The sequence below is a fragment of the Drosophila grimshawi genome, unplaced genomic scaffold (genome assembly GCF_018153295.1).
Source record: "Drosophila grimshawi isolate 15287-2541.00 unplaced genomic scaffold, ASM1815329v1 contig_1369, whole genome shotgun sequence".
In the NCBI taxonomy this organism is placed as follows: domain Eukaryota; kingdom Metazoa; phylum Arthropoda; class Insecta; order Diptera; family Drosophilidae; genus Drosophila; species Drosophila grimshawi.
Window position 1 is genome coordinate 1,882,531 of NW_025062891.1, and position 25,078 is coordinate 1,907,608.

The window sequence follows — 25,078 nt, forward strand, 5'->3', positions numbered from 1 at the left end:
GTTATCGTTACGATAAGGGAAACATTTAGTTAAGCTTTCCGCACAACTACTTGCCACATATTTATTAAAAACATTCGAAGGAATCAATCATTTTCCAGTACGCATACATTATTTTATTTGTGTACAGGAACTTGAGACTTTACTTTATATTTATAAATATTATATTGTTATTAAATATTTGTTATATTTATACTTTATGGCTGTGCTGTAAATCGTACCCTTTGCTTTTGATTGCGTTCAACAAACTTGCACTGCCGTAGTTCTCCATATCACAGGCTACAACCCAGACATGAAACAGGTAGAAGACTACCAAATATAGTGTGGGATGTGTTGACAAAGGATTCGGCATAATTGATTTGCTTTTCCATAGGTTAACACAAGGAAACATTAGTTTTAGCAAAGTTCACCTCGCGAGCACCTAAAGTTGACTGCTGTTAACTGTGCGTTTAACTGTTTATCGTCAGGCGTTAATGATTTATCCTTATCAAAACCAATTTGAATTTGCAGTGGGTTGTAAACGACTGGGCGATACTCTGATCACAGCTGAATTTCGATGGAAAGTCGAAGTTATTCATAATCTGGTAAGTTTTTCGATTCCCTTTTAAAGGGAGTTTTTAAAAATGTACTCTTCAATCTTGAATACTTTTTGATTTATATTAAGATATGTTTTATTGCAGGATATTATTATTCTTAAAAATGCACAATTTTATGTTTATTTCTGGTATATACGATTATGTATTCGATACGCTCTAAATCAAATCGGAATAGTTCGATTTTTGCGAGCATGAGATAAGCAAAACTTGTTTATTGATTTTCATGTCCATTAATAAAACAGTGATCGAAGCTGATAGCAGATTTGGCTGTATATCTGTTTTTGGATAACAACAAATATATGTAGCAATATTAAAATGTACTCCACTCAACATCCCGGCTAAGAGTAAATATATATTTAATGACCTTTCAGAGCGGATTGCAAACAATTCGTAGAAATAGTGGATCGGCCAATAAATTATTTATTTTCCTGTTAATAAATACTGTAATACTCAACATATATATATATATATATATGAAAATAAATAGTAAGTAAATAATGTAAAGTTCCGCTACATTTGTGGGTATTTGTATTTAGTAAGTGTTTTGTGCGATTTCATGGAGTTTCACATGCCTCAAGTGGCTGACCCTTGTGCAATGATAGAATCGAATTACGTTTGGGCAACGGAGGCGGAGAGTTGGGTCTTTCTAGACATTCACTGAGCTTCGATCTTTTGATTGTGAACTGCATGGGCATCTCATAGTCGATGGCACGCATATGAAGATTCGAGAAAGGTTCCTCAAAATAGGTCGATGAGGATGCAACACTAATCGGGCTGGCCATCTGTCTGTCACCTAGTCCTGTGGATACCTCGGGGAGCCTGCATTGAGAAAGCGAACTATTAGATAAGGAATATGTGTGGTGTAATATGTTTAAGAGACGCTTACTTGTGGCTCCTAATATTAAATGAATTATCGTGAATATAACCGTTCGTAAACGATGATTTCATGTACTTTGAATCAGCTATAGTTGATACGTGACATGTTTTTTCTGATTCCTTGACGACCAGCACATTCTTCGAACCCTCCAGCAGATGTGGGAAGGACTTGATGCCTAGATACGCACAGACTGCACCAAATACGGTGGATATGAAAAAGATCAGGCAAAGCATGCCGATTGTAAATTGTTCCTCAGTCTTATCGATCCAGAGTTCATCTGACTCATTACTCGCGCGACTTATGGGCACATGAAGCGGCTGACAAAACAATGGAGATATAACCACATCATCCTTAAACATCATGCAAAATGTATATGTATAGCTGGTTCTCAGTGGATCAGTTATTAAATTTGGATCTTCATATTGCATACAATTGTAATCCATTTTCGATGTATCAGATGAATAGCTATCCACGTCTTCCGTAAACCAAATAATGTTTAGTTCATCAGCAGCCAGATATCCATCAATCGCGGCCAGAACGCTATTATTTGGAAATAATTCTAATTTCAGTTCATAAGGGGGTGGTTCAAATACAAATGTATTAAAAGCCTTGTTATTATCCGTATCTCGTTTTTCTATATTCTCCGCAGACTTCTCCAGATATATAGCTGTTGAGCAGCTGAATTTTAGTGCTGGTCCATTAATAGTTTTTGTTGGATCTACTTCAATTGGTTTCATTTCATCGGAAGTGGTTTCAGTTGGAGTTGGCTCGATGTGAGAATCAGATTCAGAATCAGAATCAAATTGTGAGTCGCAGCTTAGCTCCAGTTCTTCCAATTCATCAAACATTTTGCCATATAGATTCAATGGCGTTCGGCAATATGGTGTACTTATAAATAGATTCTTATTGGCACCATAATATTTGATTAGGGATCGCAGTTGGCAATTACATTTCCATTGATTGGGCTCAACATCGAATAGTCGAAGGCTACCTCCTAATTCGAGTAAATCGGCATTGATTTGTGTTAGCAAATTATGCTTCAAATCGACTAAAATCAGATTTTTACTTATATCTTCAAATGCATCATCGTCAATTGCAGTTATCCGGCAGTATTTCAAGTAGAGATAGGCGATATTTGGAGTTCCGCGAAAAATGCGTTTACCAAGCGGGCCAACAAATGTATTGTGGCTTAGATCTAGATGTTTTAACTTATCAAATTTGATATTATCGAATATGTCCGACTTGCTGTTAAATAATATGCCGCAATTCATTCTCAAGTGTGTTAGAGTTACCTGAACCGGTTGCAAGAAAGTTATTTCTATGCTGGGTGTCTTGAAGTCAAGTTCCAATTTCCTCAACGAATAGAGTCCGAGCAGGGCTCCAGTGCTAATCTCCTTTAGTTCTAAATCGAGCCAATTCATGTGTACAACCTTTGCAAATACTGGCGAATTAAATGCTCCACTCTTGATCTTCCTCAATTGATTTTTATAGAGCACAATTTTAACCACAGTAGAATTCACATCAATCCATCTATCTTCAATGCAATCTGCAATTAAATTTGAAGCCACTAAGGAGCTAAACGCTTCACAGTTCCTGGCATTCATTAATGCAGCTATCTCCTCGTAAATATTATGGCTGTAATGACATTCAATACGGCAGGCTATTTCATAACATCCTTGTCCAATTGGTTCCACCAATGTATCCAATGTGTCTACACTTTTTGTATAAAAAGTTAATAGTATTATTTAGATTAGTTTTACTTTATCATATAATTTACCCAAGTGTTTCAATTAACGCCTGGGAGAAACCGCTAATCTGGTCGAGTTTGTCATCTTCTCTGCTAGCGTTGTTAATGTCCTGGTTGAAATCCTCATTTGTATCTTTGCCGCTTATCCAAACAATTATATATATAGCTGGGGCTATAATACACATGATGCCAATAATCAACAAAATCCAGGCTAGGATTTTCGTGCAAAATTCCTTTTTGGCATTATTTCTTTGTGAACTGCAAAAAAACATATTTTTTCATGTTTTTCATAATGTTATCTCTCTCATTGTATTGTTTCAGAAATGGCTTATGTACTTTGCAAATTGTATTGTTGTTTCAGATAATTACCTTCTCAAATTGGACTCCTGATTTTTCCGTTTACTTTCCCCATAATCCTTTGTCGACTGCATTTCAATTGGAGCTCTTTCAAACGACTGTCAAGCGATTGGCAATCTGATAACTGATTCACTGACAAAATAGCATTTAGTGTTGGCTTATCTGACTGATAATTCTTACCCATTTCACCAATCAATATTAATGTCGTTCTGATAACTAAATGTTTATAGGTTATACACATAGATATGTATATAGCTTAGGTCATCATACTAACAATTATGCATATATTTATATATATTATGGCCTAATAGTATTGATGTGGGATGCTTGTATTTATTTATTCTTATCAACATTGTGCTAAAATTAAGTTCCCAGATACGGTACAAATGTCCTCAATTAAAAAAATATGTGTATTAATATATTAATTTGAATTGTATTTACGATATCCATACTTTATTTTGTTTTCTTAAATTATACTTTTTCTCCGATATATTCCGAATCCCTTCGGTATTCGTCGATGCAGTGAGTCTCTCCCTGAGTCCCGATTCGTAATTTATTTGAGTATAAAAAAACATATTTCAATATTAAAAGATACGCATTTTTATAGTTTTCTAAATCTAGGTTTTAAAAAACTCATTATTTATTAAATACATTTTTTTGTATTTATGCTCCTCATAATAAATTTAATGAATATTAATTTATTTATATTTACATTTAATTGAACTATTATTTTAATTACGTTGTTTATTTAAGCTCCTCGTATAAATTAAATGATTCGTATAAATTAAGATTGAAAGATTTCATAGAACTTTTTCCTTCTGAAGGTGGCGCAGATGGAGCACATTCATTTGGGGGTATACTATACTTATTTGGACCTCCCTTGAACAGTTGGAATTTTTCCAAATGGTAGTATCCCGCATATTCGGCAATTGCGTTTTCGTGTTTAGGATTTCTGCTGAAAAGAAAGATTCTTTGTTAGTTTTCCACATTTAAAACTGAAGACATCTTTGTAAATTTGTTTAAGTTTATTGTTTTCAGAGGGTATATCAATTTTGGTTTTCTCTGACTCCTTAAATTATATATATGTATATTCTTGATCTGCGTCACTATCCCAGTCCATATAGATATAGATATAGATATTGATGAACCTTTTGTATTTCTAGGCAGTATTTGCTGAACGCAGTAAATAGGTCAGATATGTCCGGATTGGAGTACAATACTTTAAAACTGATATTAGAACAAACGGTATCAAAATAAATATATTTTTTTAATTTTTGTTACAAATAAAAAAAAACAGGAAACCCAGAATTGCAATTGTTTTAAAACGTACGAAAATATAGTTGTATTTTAATTGAAATTTGAATATTATTTGTTTCTACTAATCAATTATTTGACTATCATTTATTTTTGAACTTACGCCGCAGCACCATAATGATCCTTTTCACAACTTCTGGGCAACAGGAGCATTCTATGCGATTCACTTTCCGAACGCAGCAATCTTTTACTTCCGTAGAGCCAATGGGGACGCAGCCAGAGAACGCCGTACATTGCGAACAATCCAATAAGCACACTTAGCAAAATGCCGCCTATTGATAGACCTATAATCAGCGAACTATTTGCCGCAAACCAACTCAGTCTCAGGATGGCACAGGGTAATGTTTGATGGGATCGACAGTTGAAAGGCGATGTCCTATTCTCCTCAACCATCAAGCAAAATACGTAGGAGGTACCGCAGCTTAAGTCCTTAATATAAAGTGTTGTCTGAGCCGACTGGTTAACATCATCATCATGCTTTTCCACTTCACTGGTTATTGTAGGATTCTCGAAATATATTAAGGTCCAAGGCTCAAGCAACTGTGTTATTGTAATGGTTAATGCACTCTCAGTATAATCAGAAAATGCAATCTCTGCATTATAAAATATCATTACTGTGCTAACAGTTTCTTTTAAGGCATTAACACATTCCACCTGACCGTATTTATTCTCACTAGTAGTTTCCAGAGGCATTGTGATGGTTGTTGACTCAGTAGTCGTTGATGGCGATAAGGTAGTATTTAGCTCCGGAGTCGGTAATGGCGGTGTAGTAGTAGTTTCCGACGGAGTGGTTGATTGCGGTGTAGTAGTAGTATCCGGCGGCGATTGAGTAGTAGTTTTTTTTGTTGTTCTAGGTCGAGCATCTCTACCCTGCTTAGCTAAAGTAGTTACAGCAAGTGTAGTCAGAGTTATAAAATTGAAGTCCGTTCCATTTGTCGCATCTGAACTATCTATAACATTAGCGTTCACTAAACTTCGTGTATATCCCACCGATTCAGTGCAGGGATTTATTTCCAATGATTTGAAGAGCTCGCATTTCGCATAAATACAATTCCAATTATTATTTAAGAGATTTAAGCTAATGCCCTGCTCCATTGATGCACGTATGAAGGGAGCACTAAGTTTTTTGAGTAAATTTCCACTCAAGTCCAGGTATCGAAGTGCGTTGAAAACACCGTTACTTATTTTAATATCGATACTATTCAGCCGACAATCGGCTAAATTCAAGTATTCCAAGGCAGGCATGTTATTAAAATTATTTGTTTCCAATGCGCCACCAAAATTATTGCCCATAAGATCCAAGAACTGAAGTTTTTCGTAAATAGCCAAGCCGAAAAAGTCTTCTGGCTTATAAATTGCATACTTTGTATACTGTTGATTAATTTTTACCGAATTTATGGTGCGCGAAAGTGGCGTTAAAAATCCATTACATTTCAATGATTTTTGTCTATTGATGAGTGTAAAGTTGAGAAGTTTATTTAGTCCTTGAAATGTATGTTTGGTAGTTTGTTTAAGGTTGCTGTTAATAACCTCAAGATTAAGTAGCTTTCGTAAGTTATTTTGATCGAAGGCGCCATCCTTAATGTGTTTCAGAGGACAATTGTACAAAACTAAACTCTTCAAACTGTATTCACCAGTTGCAAAAGCATCATCTGTTAGAACTCCGTCTGAAAAATTGTACTTGTCAATTCGAAGTAAAAGATAATCACTGCAGTCTATAATGCTATTGCTATTGATTTCCTCCATTCCGATAACTGAATTTGATAAACTCGAATTGCAATAAAGGACTTCATGCGTGCTGCAATTAATCTGACACCATTGAGCATATTTTGAAAATGGGAATCTTCGATTCGATGTTTCCAAATCAATTTCTGGCGGTTCACTTGAAAAGTCTACATTGGCTATAATTAATATAAGCACAAAGCCAACTGCAGCCGGTTGTATTATATATTTCAGCCATCGGGCTCGGCTTGGTTGATTAAAGGTTTCGGGTTGCTTCGAAATTTCGTCATTATTCAGATCGAAGGATTTTGAATTGAACATACTGCGAAACCACAAATATTTACTAGTATTTTTGGTAATGCGATAACCGTCAACTATTCCAGCTTGTTCTCAACGCACTAATCAGATTTGTCATTTGTGTGTGGGTAATTTATCAAATTAGTTAGGCTCATTATCAGTGATGTGGTGAACCGTAATATGCATTAAAATTATAATAATTATTATTAAAATAATGTTGATTAGATAAGGCACCCACAGGAATCGCATGCAGCACATGGAATTATATGTATATGGTGCACATATCAGAAGCAATTCATTCCCATGAAACCGCAATAATATAATTGTGCAGGACTACACAGATCGACATTAAGCATCAATAATCAATTTTAATGATGCTTCAAAAGGTTTTGCCGTGCCGAAAATTCAACTTTATTTCTGCATCGCCAAATATCATTTTGTTGCACTCAAATAATGTCTGTATTTATTTTTTTCCAAATTTTTAGTCGACCGCTAGAAATATTTGACATTTACTGCAAAAATATAAGCAAAGAACGGAAAATACAATTTAAAAATTTATGAAAAATCAACAAAAAAAAACATTTGAAAGCATCAAAAACAGCGAAAACAGAATTCAATTCCTCCCAAAAATCCATTTTAATTTATTTTTGTGTGCAGCACTTTTGTTATTAAGTAACAGCTGTGACTGGGAAGTTGCCATGTCATATTGTTCCAATCGATTAATACATAATAATCAATGGAAAATTAGTTATTATTGTTATTTTTAAGTTATTTAATATTTAGCGACTTAAACTAAATATAATCGACAGGGTGCTTAAGTTTCACATGTTCAGTAAATTCCACTCGTTTCGATGAAGACACAAATATTATTAGGGAATATCATTATTATTTTGCGGTGGTGGCTATCACAATCGGCACTCGATAACAATATTAAGTATATCGATTTCGGCATTTATTGATGTCATCACTAAATTGTTGTCGCTGCAGTCAACAAAATAACACATTTGAAAGGCGAAATTAGGTAAATATTTATGTATATTATCAATAACAAACGTGTCTAAAATGTTGCAAAATGTGTAACAAGTTTTTAATATGAGTAAACACGCAAGTCGATGGTTCTATAAAGGGTGTGAAAAAGAAACATTGGGTTTGAGCGCAATGTTGCGAAATGTTGCACTTTTACATGTATACATTTTTACGGATGTATGTGCTTACACACATGAATGCATATGTACAATATATATTTGTGTGTGTATGTGTGTGTGTGCTTGTCAACAATCAATAACGCAACATTGCGTTTAATTAATTGTGTTGCTTAATGTAGCCGCCCCAAAACTCATATCTAAAAATAGATAAGGGCGATGAGTGCATTTTATTCGTGCTGAAATATTAATAACATCAGAAGTGGCAACAAAAATAGTGCAACTAAAATATAAATATATTTTTCTATTAATTTTATTGCAGAATTGAGATGCCAAAAAATCAATGGTTGAATGGATATTTTGCCAAACTGAATCCAGTGGCCGAAAAGATAGCGTTCGATATGAGTGAAGTGATATCGGCCTACGATCATGTGTGGCTAACACTGACAACAGCCCAGCAGGATAATATTCTGAACGACACGATAATCAAGCCGGAAATAACAATTCGATATTATAGCAGTTCACACGCTGGCAAAGAAATTGCACCTAATTCGAGCGTGGAGAGCACTCGGAAAAAGGGAACTAAATGCCAGAAGCATAATATTATATATGCCTTCGATCGGTTAAATCTGCGCACATTTATTCATCAGAGCATCGGGCTGAAGATTGTACACGATGAAAACATTGGGGATTACCGGGATGAGCATTCATTTCCCTTTAGCTATAAGACCAAATCTCAAATCAATCTAGCTGCACTTGAGAGTGATAGCGATAGTAATAATGATATAACTGCCATTCAATTGAGCACCAAAATCTTGCCACCAATTCCAAGAAAAGATACCAACGAATCGGATCATCAAAAACAAATAATCCCATTCAGAGATGTTGAACCCAAGAGAATTGATATAGTGAAATGCACTGAATCATCTATTAATTCGGTAGCTGCAGATGAGAAACTCAATTTATTATCCAATTTTGGATCAAAGAACACACTACTAAGCATATCAACCGATTCCAACGATTTTGATAATGATACCAAAGAGCAACATTCCGAGAAATGTAAACTATTGCCAGATAGTTTGGAAATGCCCAAAGGATTTGATTTCCTAAGTAATTGGTAAACTCAATTGAGTTCCGATGTATTATATAATGAAACTCTACTCACTTATATATATATATATTTATATATATATTTCACCAAAAACAATTTAGTCTGAATTTATTGCTTATAAGAATGCCTGGTCAAGAAAATGCAATTTTTACTATACGCCTTTACAGAACAACAATGCTTAATAAATATAAAACAGAAATCAAACTCAGACGCCTATCATTTTAGTTAAGATATAAGTTATGTAAGCAAGGTATCTGCAAGTCGGGCACACTCAATTATATCCACTTTTGCTTGTTTATTGAATGAAAATGCATTGGTTGTCTCTCTGTTTTTTGTTGTTGATATATTTATTTAATTGTAGAGAACCAAATCGACTCAAGCATTCATTGCTAATTTAATTAGCTAGATGAACGTGTTTAATTATAGAACTTGGCAACTGTTTCATTTTATTGCCCACGTTGCCACGAAATCTGCTAGATTATTGCCCCACAAGCACGTGAGCTGAAACGTGTGTGTCCCAAACTGAATCGGAATTATTGCAATTGCAATTGCAGTTGCAATTTAGATTTATTTTTGAAACGTTTCTAAAAATACGGCACAAATAAAAACCTATTCCAACCCCTTCAAATATATAATTGTTTCACGATTTTGCAGATAATTTCGTTTCAAATTTTTCAATTACTATGCATCGCAGATGAGATTGTTCTTGCCAAATTGTAAATATTATATTATGCTTATAAGCTGCAGCACATACGCACATTTATAGTACAATGGGCGATAGCCTTACCCAAGATATTAAGAGTCTAATATAGTCGCTTGTGGGGTTGATCCAATCGCTTAACATATTCATAAAGCGGGCATGGCACCGTCACATTTGTCAGAAAATTACATTTTAAATAGAATTTGCTGTAGTGGCTTGCTTGATCACAAAAGCGATCTCTACTCATACATATACATTTGGCTCTTTCACATTGGGCATTACAGTTGATTTGCCCTGATCTATATATATATATATATAAAGAAAACAGCATGAACTGATTGACTGACTGATGCTTGGTTTGACTGACTGACTGATTGACTGACTCTTTGATTGGTGATACTCTAAACGCAAATTTCCCTTTTGATCCAAAAGTGAGTTTTAATTAAGGACGAGTTTGTTTGCAACATATTTAATTTATATAAAAGCCACTTCTATGGAGCTACAGTTTTAGTAGCGCAAACTTCGAAAGTGTTTTAGCATTTAGATATTTTGACCTTGGCATCAGGGTATTGAGCAGTCGGTTACGCCCAACACAAGGTGCCAACAAATTAGAAATTGTTTTTATGAATTTGCATATTTTTGACATTTTGTGTAATTGTGTAAATAAAGTGCACATGTCTGATCCCATTTCGAATATTTTAGTTATCTTGATCGGCATCAAAAGATTATCTGAAATGGGGAATATCGATTTTTTGACCAACAATTTTGATTTGAATAATCTCTTTAGTTTTGACTAAGATTTATCGCTATTAAGCGTGATCAGGACGACAAGTTCCAGCTGTCCCTTGTTTGAACAGAGTATCTGGAAGTCGAGTGTTTTTGAGATGGTAAATTTGTATACATTTTGGTTGCACTTGACTTACGTCCATGTTTTCCGTGACGATTTATAGTGGATTTTCAACGTCGACGTCACAAACAGTTTCCACGCCATTTTTCTGCGCCACAAAATCAATTCGTTTGTACTTACTTGTGCTTGCATCTATGAAGAGTATATGTATGTATATATATGTATATATCCATAGTTACATACATACATAGGTATTTACACATATTCACATATTCACATACATGAGTGATGTGCATGTGTCGCCTTGTGTGAGTCCGATTTATGAATGTTTCCGTTCGTGTGCCTCCATCATATTTTTGACTTGGTCCAGTTAGTTCAGTTCTGTCATTTAGATCATACACATAAACTTCCACGTTCGGACTTATTTCCTAAGGACTTTAATATAGGACAATTGCTTTCGTGATTTATCGACGCTCCTTGCAATTACCAAATAAATAAATCATCATGGGCCTAACTATGGTTAGTACAATTGCCAAGGATACACGAACTGAATAACAAGAGTGAAATTTACATATCAAAGGATTTCATATATATTATATCCGATTAAAGTGAAGTGTGTAAGCGCCTTTGATCGCAACAAATGTACATTATTGTCAGCATAACTACAATCAGAAAATAAATCTCTCTGGAAATAGAAATTAGAAATAAAAGTTTAGATAATTTCACGGCGATTCGAATTCGAAATCCTTCGTTCGCGAGTTGAGTGATTTCCCACCAAGCTACGCGGTCTCTTAATAAACAAGAGAGAACGTTGCAGTAGGGCGTAACCGACTGCGAAATACTTTGCTACTATATGTTGTACCATCTGACAACAGGTGCCGCAGAACACCAAGAAATATCGATCTTTGAAGGAGATTTTTAGTAATCATTCATCTATCATTTAAGTTTGGCTTAAAAGTTGCGGCAGAGATGGGTTTTTGTGAATTTTGTGGCCGGAAGTCGTTTCCTATTAACCTTCTTTCCAAGTTTGGTAACTGCAGCTGTGACTCTAGCTTCCAAATTGTGGAAGATACTGAACATCTTTGAAGGAGGTTACCAGCACGTTATCTTCCACGTTTGGTGACTCAATTTTTTTAAAATTGTCGGAGATAATTGGCGCAGGTGTGGGCGTGGCCATACAATTTTTAATCGATTCTTACAGGTGATTCTACCAGTAATATATCTACAAAATTTGAGTGTTCTAACTCAAAAATTGCCATTTCCCATTTTTAGGAGCTTGCACAAACCCAATATACTTTGATATCTTCGGTTTCAAAGTATAAAAAACAACCAATCTACAACATAGCTTTCAAGAGAGCAAATTGTATTACTAAACATCGGGGTTTGCTCTTCTTCATTTCAGAAATTCATTTATTGATAATTGAAAATATTTATAAGAAATAAAACACTTCACACTTTTGGGATTGTAAATTTTAGGGCAAGCCTTTCTCATTTATTAAATTGTTTTTACTAAAAACAAGAAAAACTTACAAGTTTTCAGATTGAATTTCTTTTCAGAGCGATTTTCTAAAACTTTAATTTTTTGAGTGTAGCCGGAGCGATATATCTATAGTTCTTATCCCTGGTACCCTTAAAGCTATCTTGATGAAACTTGTAATTTATCTGGTTTTATTTTATGAAAGACAGAAACTATCGGTCGAAGGATAATATTTTTTTGGGAGGGAATGGATGAATGTCATATTTTATTTGATTTTTAATGTGTTGGCCTATTGATTAGAAATGCACTTTGAATTACATATAACTATATTATAATGATAGATAATATTAAATTGGACTATCATCTAGTATTGGGGCATTCTGAGAGTCTTTAGTCTGCCTATTGCTTCAGTGAATATGTGAAAATGTTCTGGTTCGCAACTGACAATAATATGATTGTTGAGGATGTATTCTTAGAGACTGGTGTACAAACAAGACTAGTGTGCAAAATTTCACTCATAAGCATTTGCCCACATCTGAATATTAAGCATTTATTTATTTACGTACAATCTACGCGTATACTTGTGTTTGTGTTTTACGATATAAATAAATATTGGGAAGATGCAGAGAATGAATATCGTCTTTGGGAAGAAGAGGGATTTAAGAATGAAAGACGAAAATTTAATGTGACAAATAAACAAAAAAAAAAAAACAACAAAAAAAAGGCACGAAAAAGAAAATATGAAAACTTGCTAATGTAATTTATAGTACGTTGTTCTTCTCGCTATCCCATTCAGGTAAATCGACAATAGCCCAATGCTGCATTGTGTCACCTGCACTGCACTTTGTCGCGGTGGCCGTGACGGGGGCAGGCGCGGTCGCGGGACGAGAGGGTTTTTGTCACCTCTCTGCAAAAAAAAATGTTGCGATTTTGAAAATGCAGAAGGAATTTTTGTTGTCAGCGACAGTTTGACTGCAGCCTGGGCAGAGGTGCGACTTCTTTTGGACACATGGCAAGCGATACTATAAAAGCAACCAAATCATTTTCAAAGTTTTACTCGTCTTCGTTAACTGATCCCCTAAGCATCCTTAGTTAGTTTGCCGTGTGAAATTTACATATCGTGCGTCGTGCAGCGATCCAAAATTCATCAATCAATCAATCAATTATCAAATAATCTGTGATCATGGGTGTAAGATTTTCAATTCAATTATTATACATAAGAATATTGTTCGTGTTTTGATATATACAAAGAATAAGGACCTACAAATTCAATGTGAAAGTGAGCGATTAAGAGATCCTCAGTGAAAGAAAATGTCAGAAACCAAATAAAATATTATTATATAATACAGAATTTTCGGAAAGAATTAAAAACTTACTTCCCGTTCCACATCCAACTTAACGTTTGGAATACTACAATTGAATCGGAACTAAACGTCATGATTAATATGTAACCCAATAAAATAAAAAACTTAGTTCCCGTGTAAACTCCACTTTAAACTATGGACTACTCAACAAAATGAAATTTCAGAAATAATCACAACCTTAATTCCCATATAATTTCCACTTGAAATTTTGGAATTCAACAACTTAATCAATTAATTAATTAAACAGCTTAATAAAAACTATTATAAAAGTTAAAACCTATTTTAACAAGGAAAAATTAACAAAAAATATAAATTATTATATTTTAATTGTGACTTTGTTCACTGATCATTTTTGATGTCGTCGCGGTCCAAGCAACTTGATTTGCATCAGCTTTCTTTTCTAAACTATAATCAGAAAAACAAATTGTACTGAATTTTAGAAATTCGCTATACTTTTCGACACATTCGAGGTTTTCTTTTTCTAATTTCAGGGTGAATTTTTCTTAAATTTACTTTGAAAAACTTACTTTCAACTAAGCAACTTTTAAAGCCTCTAAAGTAGACAACACTTTAACTCTAATAGAAAAGTCGAGCAAGTCTATTTTATTGTTTCTTTCTGGATTTAGAAACAATTATTATCCAAATCTGAGAATTTGCCTTTATACTTTTAATGGCTTTGTGCGAATGTATGTAACAGGCAGAAGGAAATATCTCCGAGCACAAAGAGAGGATATATTCTTGATCAGGATCAACAGCCGAGTCGATACCCGGCGCAGACCAATTTTGCTTTATTTTATTGATAACTGTTTTCGTTTCTCGAATATCGATAGATAACAATAAATACCACAATTGTGAATAAAAAGTAAAATATTTTAGAAATTTCTTATTATATTTATTTTTAAAAATTAGAAATACTTTATAGTTTTCAGAGTGGTTTTAATTTTAAGGCAATTTTCTAAAATTCAGGGCAATTTTCTTTCTGAGTGTAACGAAAGAAATTGCTTTCTTTCATTGTTATAAATTTCTCTTCTAAGGTTAATTTTTTTCAAAGAGCTAAATAAAAGTATTTATTATCTTTTATTCTTTTCTTTCTTATATTCACAGGATGAACTGCCAAAGGAACAAATTGCACGTGAGTTGAAGCGAAGCTGCATATATCTAATGAATGTTTCATTAACTCGATTGTTGTTTTTTTTGTTCGTTTTACGATTCGCAGTGCTTCGCAATGCATTCAATGCATTCGATCCGGAGAAGAATGGGTATATCAACACCACCATGGTGGGCACCATACTGAGCATGCTGGGCCATCAGCTGGACGATGCGACGTTAGCTGAAATCATTGCCGAGGTCGATGAGGATGGCTCGGGTCAAATTGAATTTGAGGAGTTCACGACGCTGGCAGCGCGTTTCCTTGTTGAGGAGGATGCCGAGGCAATGATGGCCGAGTTGAAGGAGGCTTTCCGCCTGTACGACAAGGAGGGAAATGGTTATATCACAACTGGAGTTCTGCGCGAAATTCTGCGTGAATTGGACGACAAGCTGACCAACGACGACTTGGACATGATGATTGAGGAAATTGATTCGGATGGCTCCGGTACTGTTGATTTTGATGGTAAGAGCGATAAGTGCTGTGAACATATATTTGAATAATTTGTCTAAAATGAAATTATTATATCTTTAACAGAATTCATGGAAGTTATGACTGGTGGTGATGATTAAAAGACCGAATATTATGAACCCAGTATTTATGATCCCATTAAGTCATCTTTAGAATCGGCTTTAGTGTATCCAAGCTACAATCTAACAGGATTTATTCCTAAATCTAAATTTAAATTCAGCAGACTATGCATGTAAATCAATTTAATAAATTTGGAGTTTGATGACAAACAATTATTAAATACGCAAACACCAATATGCAATATTTGATTCAAATTAAAAAATTAGACTGGAAAAGAGGGAATAATATCGGATATACAATTTGTAGTATGTTTGTACCATTAATAATATAATATAATATAAATATGTAAATTTATACAAATTACAACCGAAATGTCGGTTTCGAGAGCTTTGGTTCGCCCTTTAACTTAGAAATATCATATACTTTTAGAAACTCATAGATCTCCATATTTTACAAATATAAATAAGAAACTTAATTCATTAATCGATCGATGACTTTTTGGATTATTCAGTTTTCAGATATAAATATAAAAAAGTGGTCCAGATGCGCATAAAAAATATTAAAATATTTTTTAATGTTTATAGGAATTAATACCTATTAAAATGGTGAACATGTTTTAATCACGGTATGTAAATTTACATAATCGGCAGAAGGATGCGCCTAAGAAAGAGATTTTTACGATTTTCACTGCACGTATATGTAAGTCCATATATTGGTCCATATATGGTATTTGTTTTATTTATTTGGTATCTGTGATTAAATTTACACCAAGAAAAAAGTGGACTGTATTTTAAAAAGTGTATTGTATTTCTAAAGCGGAGTGTTGTGTCTTTATAAAATCAAGTGATTTTCTTTTCTTAATCCCAGGACAAATTTTCGAAAACGTAGCAAACATATTTCTTATTTCCAGTATATTTCTTATATGTGTAATTGGGAAACATATTTCTGAAAAATTAAAAACATACGAATTAAATATTATTTGTAAAAATAATAAAAACTGACTTTTGTCATATTTTGATCTCTTATCTATCGAGAGTAAAATATATTTTCGTATTTTTGAGATCAAGGCGTGGTACCGAATGTGCTCGATAGATGGCGCTTTGCTTAACCGCCATTTGTAATTCGAAATCATAATGGAAATAAGATCTTTGAGCAGCTTGGATTGACTGAGTGCTTTCTTTGGGTGCTCCATGAACTCAAAATTCTGATCGCTACATTTTTAATTTTTATAATCAAAATGAAGTAGAGCATTCAAACTTGCTTAGGGTTGAACCTCGTCTCACATTCGACAAAATTGTCAGAGCTTGGACATTTTTGCTTGGCTTTTTACAGAAGATCCGAAAAAAGGAGCTGCACCAATTTTTTTTTATTCATTTGATCTATGGAAAAATGATGAAAGTTTATAGTATTGGAAGAGCATGTAGGTATTTTGATTGATTGAAAAGTCGATGTGGAAATCAAGAATTGGACAAAAATGAAGTCATAAACTTGATGAACAATTGGAAAAGAATTCTTAAATATTAACTATATATAAAATAAATATATACAAATATTTTGAAGTCAAGAATTTGAGAAAAACGATGTCCTGAGCCTTCCAATTAATATTTTGTATATTTTGGTAAATTATTGATCAATTGCACAAATTTAAATCAAGATCGGATTAGAAGGACCCAAGTAATAGTCCAAGTCGAATTTTATATGTAGAAATTAGCGCATTTTCATTTAATAGCCAGGATATTCATAGTTCACCTCACTAGACTACATCACTCTTATTATTTCCTTTTATTTTAAATTGTACATTGATTATTGTTTTTTATTTATAGCTTTTGTTTTAATGTTAAATTTTATCTGAAATTTGTATTTATTAAACCTCTTTAAAAAATGGAGATCTGTTAGGTATGCACATTAAACAAATAAATAAATACAAAATAATTTCTGATAACTTGTTCTCTCTTTAAAGTGTGAATCTTTCGTAAACGTTTAAAAATTTGTTTTGATTCGGTTTTATCTAGGTTTCCTTCAATTCTTGGACCATTGATCCATTTTACATTTTAATGCCCCAGATTAAATATATCCTAATATTTTATGTATATATTTCGTATTATTAACCACATTTAATTTTACATCATTTTATTTGGCGCAATAGTGTTAATTTTATATTCGAAACTCTTAAACCTTATTTAGAAAATTAATGTTTGATAACTGGCTTTTTAGAGTGTGACTCATTCATTTTGTTATCAGCAATGCTGTGTCATCGGGTCGCTGGCATCTCGTGTGCTTCAAGTGGGGCAGAATAGAGTAAGGTGTTGCATCGTTCTATTTAGCATGCCAAGAGATCGATTGGCGCTGACGACGACGGCGGCGACGACGAATTCGAATTTGGCATTTGTTTCCACTCGCAAGTTGCAGTTGCAGTGTGTGCTGTGCTGTGCTGTGCTTTCTGATTTTACACGGTTCGTCGTCGTTTCTTATCCCGTGTAGGCAGCCAACCCGTGGTGACATTTGCTGTTGTCGTTGTCGTTTATATACGGCGTACAGACATCGAATTGGTTAGACGGTGGCGCTAACTCAATCTGATCGAAAGTTAATTGCAAATCAATCTTTTGGTGAATATTAAATAGTTCGATATTTATTATTTTTTTGCAATCAGAAATTTAACAATTAACTTTAATCATCGAATCTTAGATTTGACTTTTAATCATTTTCTACAAGCTTTTTTTAATAAAAAAATTTAAAAAATGGTGAGTTAATTATATAACTAAGTTAATCAATCGCATTAAATACAATAAATGATTATTGAGTGCACAACACATTTCTACAAATAAATCAATTTAATTAATGATTGGCCTTGATTGCAATCGCAAATCATTTGACACAGCAGAGGACATTTGTAGGGCATCAAATGCACAGGTGTACATATATATATATGTATATATATATATATATAATATATTATATATATATATATAATATATAGGTTTTTTTTTTAAATTCATAAAAAATGTGCTCTATGTAATTGATGGGATCGATGAATTTTCATTCAAAATCTCTTGCAAAAAATCTGTTTTTATATGTCTCTAAAAAAAGAGTAGGTCATTTGCAATGTGTTGATTAATGGCAACTAAATTAAAGGTACAAAATCCTATTTTGAGAACATGTCTACACGCAACCAAACATATGTATACGTAATTAGATTTTGCTTTCCTAATTAATCTTGTTCTCGTTTTTTTTTTTTTTGCAGTCTGAGGCGGAGTACGACAAAGATCAATTGAGAAGTATGTATATATATACACTCAGAAAAAGATCGACCTGAATTTTAGAAATGTTAGAAAATCACCATACTTTTGGCGCCAAGGACAAGTTACCTTATTATTCAGAAAGTACAATAAAAATTCTTTACATTTCTCTAAAACTTAATTTGTGTGAAAATTAGCTTTTCTGTTGCTTATAATATTAATACACATTAGTATTATACATTTTTTCGTATATACCAGCATTTTAGATGGCTTTTAAATTCCAATAGTTTAATTTGAAAAATTTACGGCGACTCGAACCGGCGAGTTGATTGACTGCCCACTGAGCTACTCGGCCTCTAAAGCACACAACAGCTAAACTCTAATCTAACAGCCGAGCCAGTAAATTTAATTACTTGTTTCTGAATTTTAGAAAGGGTTTCTTCTAAAAGCGAGGGCTTGCCTTTCAACTTTTTAGAAATACTATAATAATAATAGAAGATATTTCAAAAAAAATAAAAGATCACCTTTCTAATTTTTAGAAAGTTTTTTTCTTCTTATATTTAGAAATTATTTCGAAAAACAAGAAAAACTTTCTAATTTCAGGGCGATTTTCATTTAAGGTAGATTTTCTAAAATTCAGTGCAATTTTTCTGAGTGTAGCTTGTCTAAAGTAAGTCCGCTAATCTGTTGCTTGTGATTAGTTCTGCGCAACGCTTTCAAGGCTTTTGATCTGGATGGCAGCGGTCAAATCGATCATTCCGATGTCTCCGCCATACTGGAGATTATGGGCCAAAAGCTAGAACCACCAGCTGTGAAAGCTCTGATTAAGGAGGTGGATAAGGGCACATCCACTAAATTGAACTTCGCTCAGTTCTGTAAGCTGGCTGCACGTTTCATCGAGGTCGAGGAGGATGTGGGCGCCCTGCAGAATGAACTGAAGGAGGCATTCCGAGTGTACGACAAGGAGGGCAAGGGCTATCTGACGGTTGCCACACTCCGAGGCATTCTCCACGAGCTGGACGACAAAATATCAAATCAGGATTTGGATAGCATTATTGAGGAAATCGATGCTGATGGCTCAGGAACGGTTGACTTCGATGGTACGTAAATCTCGCATTTCCATTTGTTAAATTTTGTTGCTATTAAAATACTTTGTTTTCGAACTAATTACAGAGTTTATGCAAGTGATGACAGGTAATTAGACGAGCATTATTTTGCTTGTGCTTATCCACTAATCATAATAACAACAAATTCATTTGTCTCATTTTAGGTTAAGCTCTGGAGTACAAAATATTCAAAATGACATTTGAAAATTGGCTGAATAAGATACCACTGTTTTGTGTTTGAACCACAGTTGAAAAAATTGAGAAATATAATAATAATTTGTGAATTAATACGTATACATAAAATATATTCCGAAAGTGCAATAAATATAAGAATTATTATCAAGAGTTATTTAAAGCTGCATATGCAAGGATGAATTGTGATTGAAAGATGAAGAAATTGTTAGAATTTTATGGCCATAGAACAATGATTATATTGCATCTGTCAGTAATTGAAGGTGTATCCGTGGCCGGAAGATAGCGGTTCTTTTTTGTGTCTCAATTAACTTGGCTGTGAACCGCGAAATAAAGTCGAGAAAAATGCGACGACAAAGCTTCCACTTCCACATTTTGCAATACAACGAATCGCAATTGGTAACAAAACAAAGCAATTTAAAATCGATTTAGATCTGGTTTGTTGAGGCTTGTTCGAGTTTTTTTTTTCTTTCGCTGATTAGCTATTTAATGTTAACTGTTGTATTAGTTTTTGAGTTGATCGTGCGTCCTTGACAACAACATTATAAATTAGTTTGTTGTTACGCATGTTTACGAAATGAATTAATTAACAAATCACATAAGAAGTAATTATGCAAAGCATAAATATCGCATTGTATATTTAAATAGGTGTGAATTATAGTGTAGGTAAATAATCCACTCAGCGATTCGAGGAGATCATTAGAATCAATTGCAGCTAAAGCTTAGTCAAAATTTGCAATTTGCGAAATGATGCAAATCAGACAAAGTTATTGGACCTAATTTGGCAAGTTTTCGACAAATGAGGCCATCAATTGTGCCTGCAGTTATACTTTTATGTATAGATACTAGTAAAACCAGGCTCAAAGCAAACTAAAAGTAACATTTTAGTTTCATTTTCTTTTCTTTTTTTTTTTTTGCACAAAAATCGTGATTCACAGTTTTACTTGCAAGAGTCGATTTTTTTTTTTTTCGCAACCTATCACATTAACAAAGCCAATAAATTTGTAGAGCTCAAGAGCTCTTTTGTTTTTCTCATGCCACATTTGGGCGGAGGTGTTTGGCCAGCAACAATAATAACAACAACAACAACAACAGCAGCAATAGCAACAACAATAGCACAACATTAACACAACAAAAATAAATAAAGCAACAACAAATTCTCTTATTTATTCCAGTTTCTTACTTTACGCAGATACAAATCTTTTGTTTGCCAAAGCATAATGAAACCGAAAGTGAAGGTATTTTAATTGTGGGCAGGTTTTTCACTCTTATTCGTATGTACACAAATACAAACATATGTATCTCTGTGTGTATGTATTTGTACCTGTGTAAAGGGTGTGTATGTAATAAATAAAAATAAAAACGGATATCGATAAGCGAAAAGCTTTGAAAAGCGACTGAATTTGCAATGGCATTTAAGGCTGGCAGGAAAATGCTAAAACTAAAAATACATTAAGTATTAATGCATGTACACTTTATTATACCTATTTTTTAAACGACTTTTTGCTGGCTATAAGGAGCCATTTATTTTGAGTTATTTGTTGTTTGCTAAATAGGCATTCAAAATTGATTTGCAGTAGCTGAACAAATTAACAGGTGTGACTAGAGCGCTTAGTTCAAGAGTTGATCGATAAGTTCGTGGGGCAGATAACTGTAACAAATTCGAACTTAGATACTTGATAAAGTACCCTCGTATTTTGCGAACAACAATTGTCAATAGTTGAATTTATAAACTTAGCTTGAAAAAACCTTGATTCATTCCAAAAATGAGATTTGCCGTAATTGCTTCTCTGCCAGCCCTCTTGGGACTTGCAGCTGCCCATGTGAACACATTTCTTGACTGTGAGTTTTGCTAAACTGCTTAATTGATTCATCCATTTCTGACTACGTGTCCAGTGTGCCTGAAGCATGACGTGAAGGTATCATGTGCGCCAGCATGTCCCCGAATCTGTATGAATAACTACCAGGTCAGAAAGTGCCGACCAGCCAAGTGTAAGCCCGGCTGTGCCTGCGCCGAGGGCTGGGTGCGGAAGGACACAATTACTGGGCCGTGCATTCAACGGAGCGAATGTAAACGATGGATTCTATGAATGCTTTCAAGTGATGGCGAATTACAAGCCCAAATCTGAATAATTCTCTGTTGACTAGTTTGCTATTTCAAATATAAAAGATTGCAAGTTAAGCAACAAAATGCTCTTTTGTACCCTGAACTTGTTGCAAATATATAAAAAGAGTTTAAAGATTTTGTGCAAATGACAAGCAAAAGTAAGCATCTCCAACCAGATAAAGATTATATATTCTTGAACAGAATCAACATCCGAGTCGACATAGCCTTGTCTGCCTGTCCGTCTGTAGGGACTTAAAATTAGTAATATAAGTTATCGTATACCGTATCTAGATTTGGATTTTTGAGTATCTGGTTAACTCAAAAGTTTAATTCATATTCTTCATATTCTAGACATATTCTAGATACCTCTGACGTAACCCACGGCAGCCACCTTATTTATTAATGACCTTACCCATGTTATTTACTTATTTATTAATGACCTTACCCATGTTATAATGTATAATATGACGTCCAGTGCCTGACATATAATGACATGAGCTATCGATGATTACTGCACGCGTGCTTACTTTCTTTATTGTGTAGGTGAAAAAAGAATTGGCTCCAATTGAACCGCTCCATGTGCAAGATGATGTCATTTTATTGTAGCTTAGACCAGGTTGTAAGTTACATATTCGACGGAATGATTTACGTTTACACATTGACCAGAACAATAACCAAGTCAATAAAAGCCAAGCGTTGGTCAATCGGAATTTTAAGACTCTGATACTACCAAGATACTCTATACTTCTTTCGTACGGATCTTGACTGTGGTCTTCACAATATGCGATTCCCACAAGCAGATTGGAATATGTGCCAAAGAATTTCGACGGTATATACTCCCCCTTATTGATATTCCCTTCCTAACTAACCCTAATCTACTGGTCTCAATTGAGTTTTCTCGACTTTATTTAAATTTTATTTGTGAGTGGATCATTTTCCAATATTTTCTCTTAGTCTTAAGAGAAGTAAGGCTCATTTTTGTTTGTGTGATGAAATTGTTTAATGAAATATTACTTTTATAAGTAAGACAAAATATATAATATAATATAATATAATATAAGAATTCTGTATATTTAATTGCTGATTTATGTAAGGAATGTAATAAGTGAATAAGTAGTTAGTAATGTAAGTAATAAGGTCTTCTTAAAGATTACTAAGCCAGACCTTCAACCTTCGGGAGAGTTATATTATTATATATCCTGTCAAGTATTATTTAAGAGAGTATAATCAAATTTTGGGCAGTTTCCGTATCTTTTTTGCTTATGTTTTTCAAGAAATTACATTTTTAAATGTAAAAATAATTATCTTTATTATCTAATATAAATAGAGGAAGCTTAAAAGCTCAGATACAAGATTCGCTTAAGTTTTCAATAATATTATAATCTTGCAATCCTCCCACCAAACTTTTTTATATACAGACAACGTAACCACCCAAATTTCACCAACTAACTCGACCTTGTCTAACCTTGGCCAGTCGACCGTTTCAACCACAGACATACATAATTACGTACATATATACGTACATACATCATTTGGACATTTTGGCTGCTCTACCCGAAAACAAATGCAACTTTAAGACCACATTTCACATTTGGCTGACAGAGAGGAAATCTGTTTGGGGTGAATTACCGATTAAGTGGCTTGAGATGAAAATGCCAGAGCCCCACTGCAATGCCAGCCACTGGTATTTGCAACTTGCAACGTATTTGTAAATGTAGGGGGCACATATAATTATCAGCATGCACATGTTTATTTTCTTGGCTGCATATATGCATAAATGTTAAACTAACTAAATAATTAGCATTGTTTGATTCCGAATTCCAAAGGGCATTTCTGACACATAATTTGAAATTAAACTGAGATCACATCTTAAATGAAATACACAAATGATACAAATACAAAAATTAAATTAAATCATACCAAATTAATTTATAATTGAACATATCTAATAATTGCCATAACATAATGTATTAAGTATAGCATAATTTAACAAAGTGACTGAAACTAATTCTAATCATTATTATTCTTAAATAATATTCTTAAGCACATAGCAGTCGGAAAGAAAAATATGAATAAATATTAAATAAAAAATGAAAAATTTGAATAGAAATAGTTGAATACCTTTTATTATTTTTATACTTCATTTACTTTCTTAATTAATAATAACTAAAGTTGACAACAGGTAATTACAATATATATTTAATTTAATATAATGCTACAACCAAATTCTCACAATCTTTGCCTCCAGTTTGCACAAGCAATTTCAATTTTTGCGAGCCGAAGTCGAACTTTGGAGCCTTATTTAAGCTTGGTACCGTTCAGTCACCCAGCAGTCGCTTTCACCCCTTACTTTCCATAAAATCATTTCACACTCTCTACTAGACCAAATAAAATTACCAAATAATACGACTGAGACTTGGACACAGCAAACTCATCCACAGCATTACTTAGTCAAAAAACATACCCAATCAAAGCCAATAATGCCACGAAACAAAGGCCACAATTATTGCTAATTATCTACTTAAATTAATCTATGTCTATATGTTAATTACTTGTAAAATAATTAATTAAACAATATAAACATTCATTATCACCTCAACCTCTTTATAATCCACTAGTATTCCCCAAAAAGTATATAGAGCTACAAATTTGTCAATTAGCTTCCAGTTTAGTTAGTATGATATCTAAGAGAAAACAAAAAAAAAACTGTTTGAGCTTAAAATTGATTTAAGTGCTAAGAATCTTACTGTTAGTTTTAAGTTTAGTTCAATTCGAAAAAATTTTTGCAAGCTTAAAATCGATAAAAACTGACTAAAGCCGACTGAATAGTATTGACTTCCTAAAGGACTCCAAAAGTTTGTCTCATGATCAGAAACGCATTCAAAGCTGTATTTGCAATCATTTTTATGATTTTACTATCACAATTCATAAATGGATCATTTTATTTACATGTAAAAACTGTAGACAAACACACACGCACACACACACACACACACACACACACACAAACATATATATTTGCACATATTATGCAAGACTGGGTCCGCTAATTGCTTTAGCGTAGGAAAGACAGGAGCAGACAGTTTGAATGGAGCCATAAAGCAAATCAAAAGCAACTTTCTGATACGATCCTCAAGTTCGATTAGATTTCGTAGATCGTAAACGATATTCAAATGGCCAACGTCGCTGATTTGCTTGCGGGGGACGTGCA

General features: G+C 33.6%; 5 protein-coding genes across 8 annotated transcripts; 4 read left to right on the forward strand and 1 right to left on the reverse strand.

The window, feature by feature from the left end:
• Nucleotides 1–4,318: 4,318 nt before the first annotated feature.
• Nucleotides 4,319–5,945, reverse strand: LOC6561138. Its single transcript, XM_043214270.1, has 2 exons — nt 4,992–5,945; nt 4,319–4,529 (listed from the first exon to the last, which is right to left on the reverse strand). The coding sequence occupies exons 1-2, from the start codon at nt 5,579–5,581 to the stop codon at nt 4,319–4,321; spliced, it is 801 nt and encodes a 266-aa protein (XP_043070205.1). The 5' UTR covers nt 5,582–5,945.
• Nucleotides 5,946–7,889: 1,944 nt separating this feature from the next.
• Nucleotides 7,890–9,354, forward strand: LOC116805000. 2 transcript variants are annotated; one of them, XM_032734510.1, is made up of 2 exons: nt 7,890–7,928; nt 8,372–9,354. In XM_032734510.1, exon 2 carries the CDS (start codon nt 8,379–8,381, stop codon nt 9,168–9,170), a length of 792 nt encoding a protein of 263 aa, XP_032590401.1. In that variant the 5' UTR covers nt 7,890–7,928; nt 8,372–8,378; the 3' UTR covers nt 9,171–9,354. The 2 variants fall into 2 exon arrangements, with proteins under 2 accessions (XP_032590401.1, XP_043072385.1); XM_043216450.1 differs by lacking the exon at nt 7,890–7,928 and adding an exon at nt 8,007–8,034 and having other exon boundaries at nt 8,372–9,351.
• Nucleotides 9,355–11,084: 1,730 nt separating this feature from the next.
• Nucleotides 11,085–15,709, forward strand: LOC6561139 (troponin C). Of its 2 annotated transcripts, none has more exons than XM_001987063.3 (4): nt 11,085–11,226; nt 14,653–14,680; nt 14,765–15,160; nt 15,233–15,709. In XM_001987063.3, the coding sequence occupies exons 1-4, from the start codon at nt 11,212–11,214 to the stop codon at nt 15,265–15,267; spliced, it is 474 nt and encodes a 157-aa protein (XP_001987099.2). In that variant the 5' UTR covers nt 11,085–11,211; the 3' UTR covers nt 15,268–15,709. The 2 variants fall into 2 exon arrangements, with proteins under 2 accessions (XP_001987099.2, XP_032590979.1); XM_032735088.2 differs by lacking the exon at nt 11,085–11,226 and adding an exon at nt 13,031–13,373.
• A 1,852-nt stretch (nt 15,710–17,561) lies between these two features.
• LOC6561140 (troponin C, isoallergen Bla g 6.0201) lies at nt 17,562–19,923 on the forward strand. 2 transcript variants are annotated; one of them, XM_032734864.1, is made up of 6 exons: nt 17,562–17,832; nt 17,912–17,967; nt 18,468–18,501; nt 19,164–19,562; nt 19,636–19,656; nt 19,733–19,923. In XM_032734864.1, the coding sequence occupies exons 2-6, from the start codon at nt 17,965–17,967 to the stop codon at nt 19,735–19,737; spliced, it is 462 nt and encodes a 153-aa protein (XP_032590755.1). In that variant the 5' UTR covers nt 17,562–17,832; nt 17,912–17,964; the 3' UTR covers nt 19,738–19,923. The 2 variants fall into 2 exon arrangements, with proteins under 2 accessions (XP_032590755.1, XP_001987100.1); XM_001987064.3 differs by lacking the exon at nt 19,733–19,923 and having other exon boundaries at nt 17,708–17,832; nt 19,636–19,664.
• Nucleotides 19,924–21,487: 1,564 nt separating this feature from the next.
• On the forward strand, nt 21,488–22,000 carry LOC116805065 (venom peptide CtAPI). Its single transcript, XM_032734957.2, has 2 exons — nt 21,488–21,602; nt 21,657–22,000. The coding sequence occupies exons 1-2, from the start codon at nt 21,527–21,529 to the stop codon at nt 21,848–21,850; spliced, it is 270 nt and encodes an 89-aa protein (XP_032590848.1). The 5' UTR covers nt 21,488–21,526; the 3' UTR covers nt 21,851–22,000.
• The last annotated feature ends 3,078 nt before the right edge of the window (nt 22,001–25,078 follow it).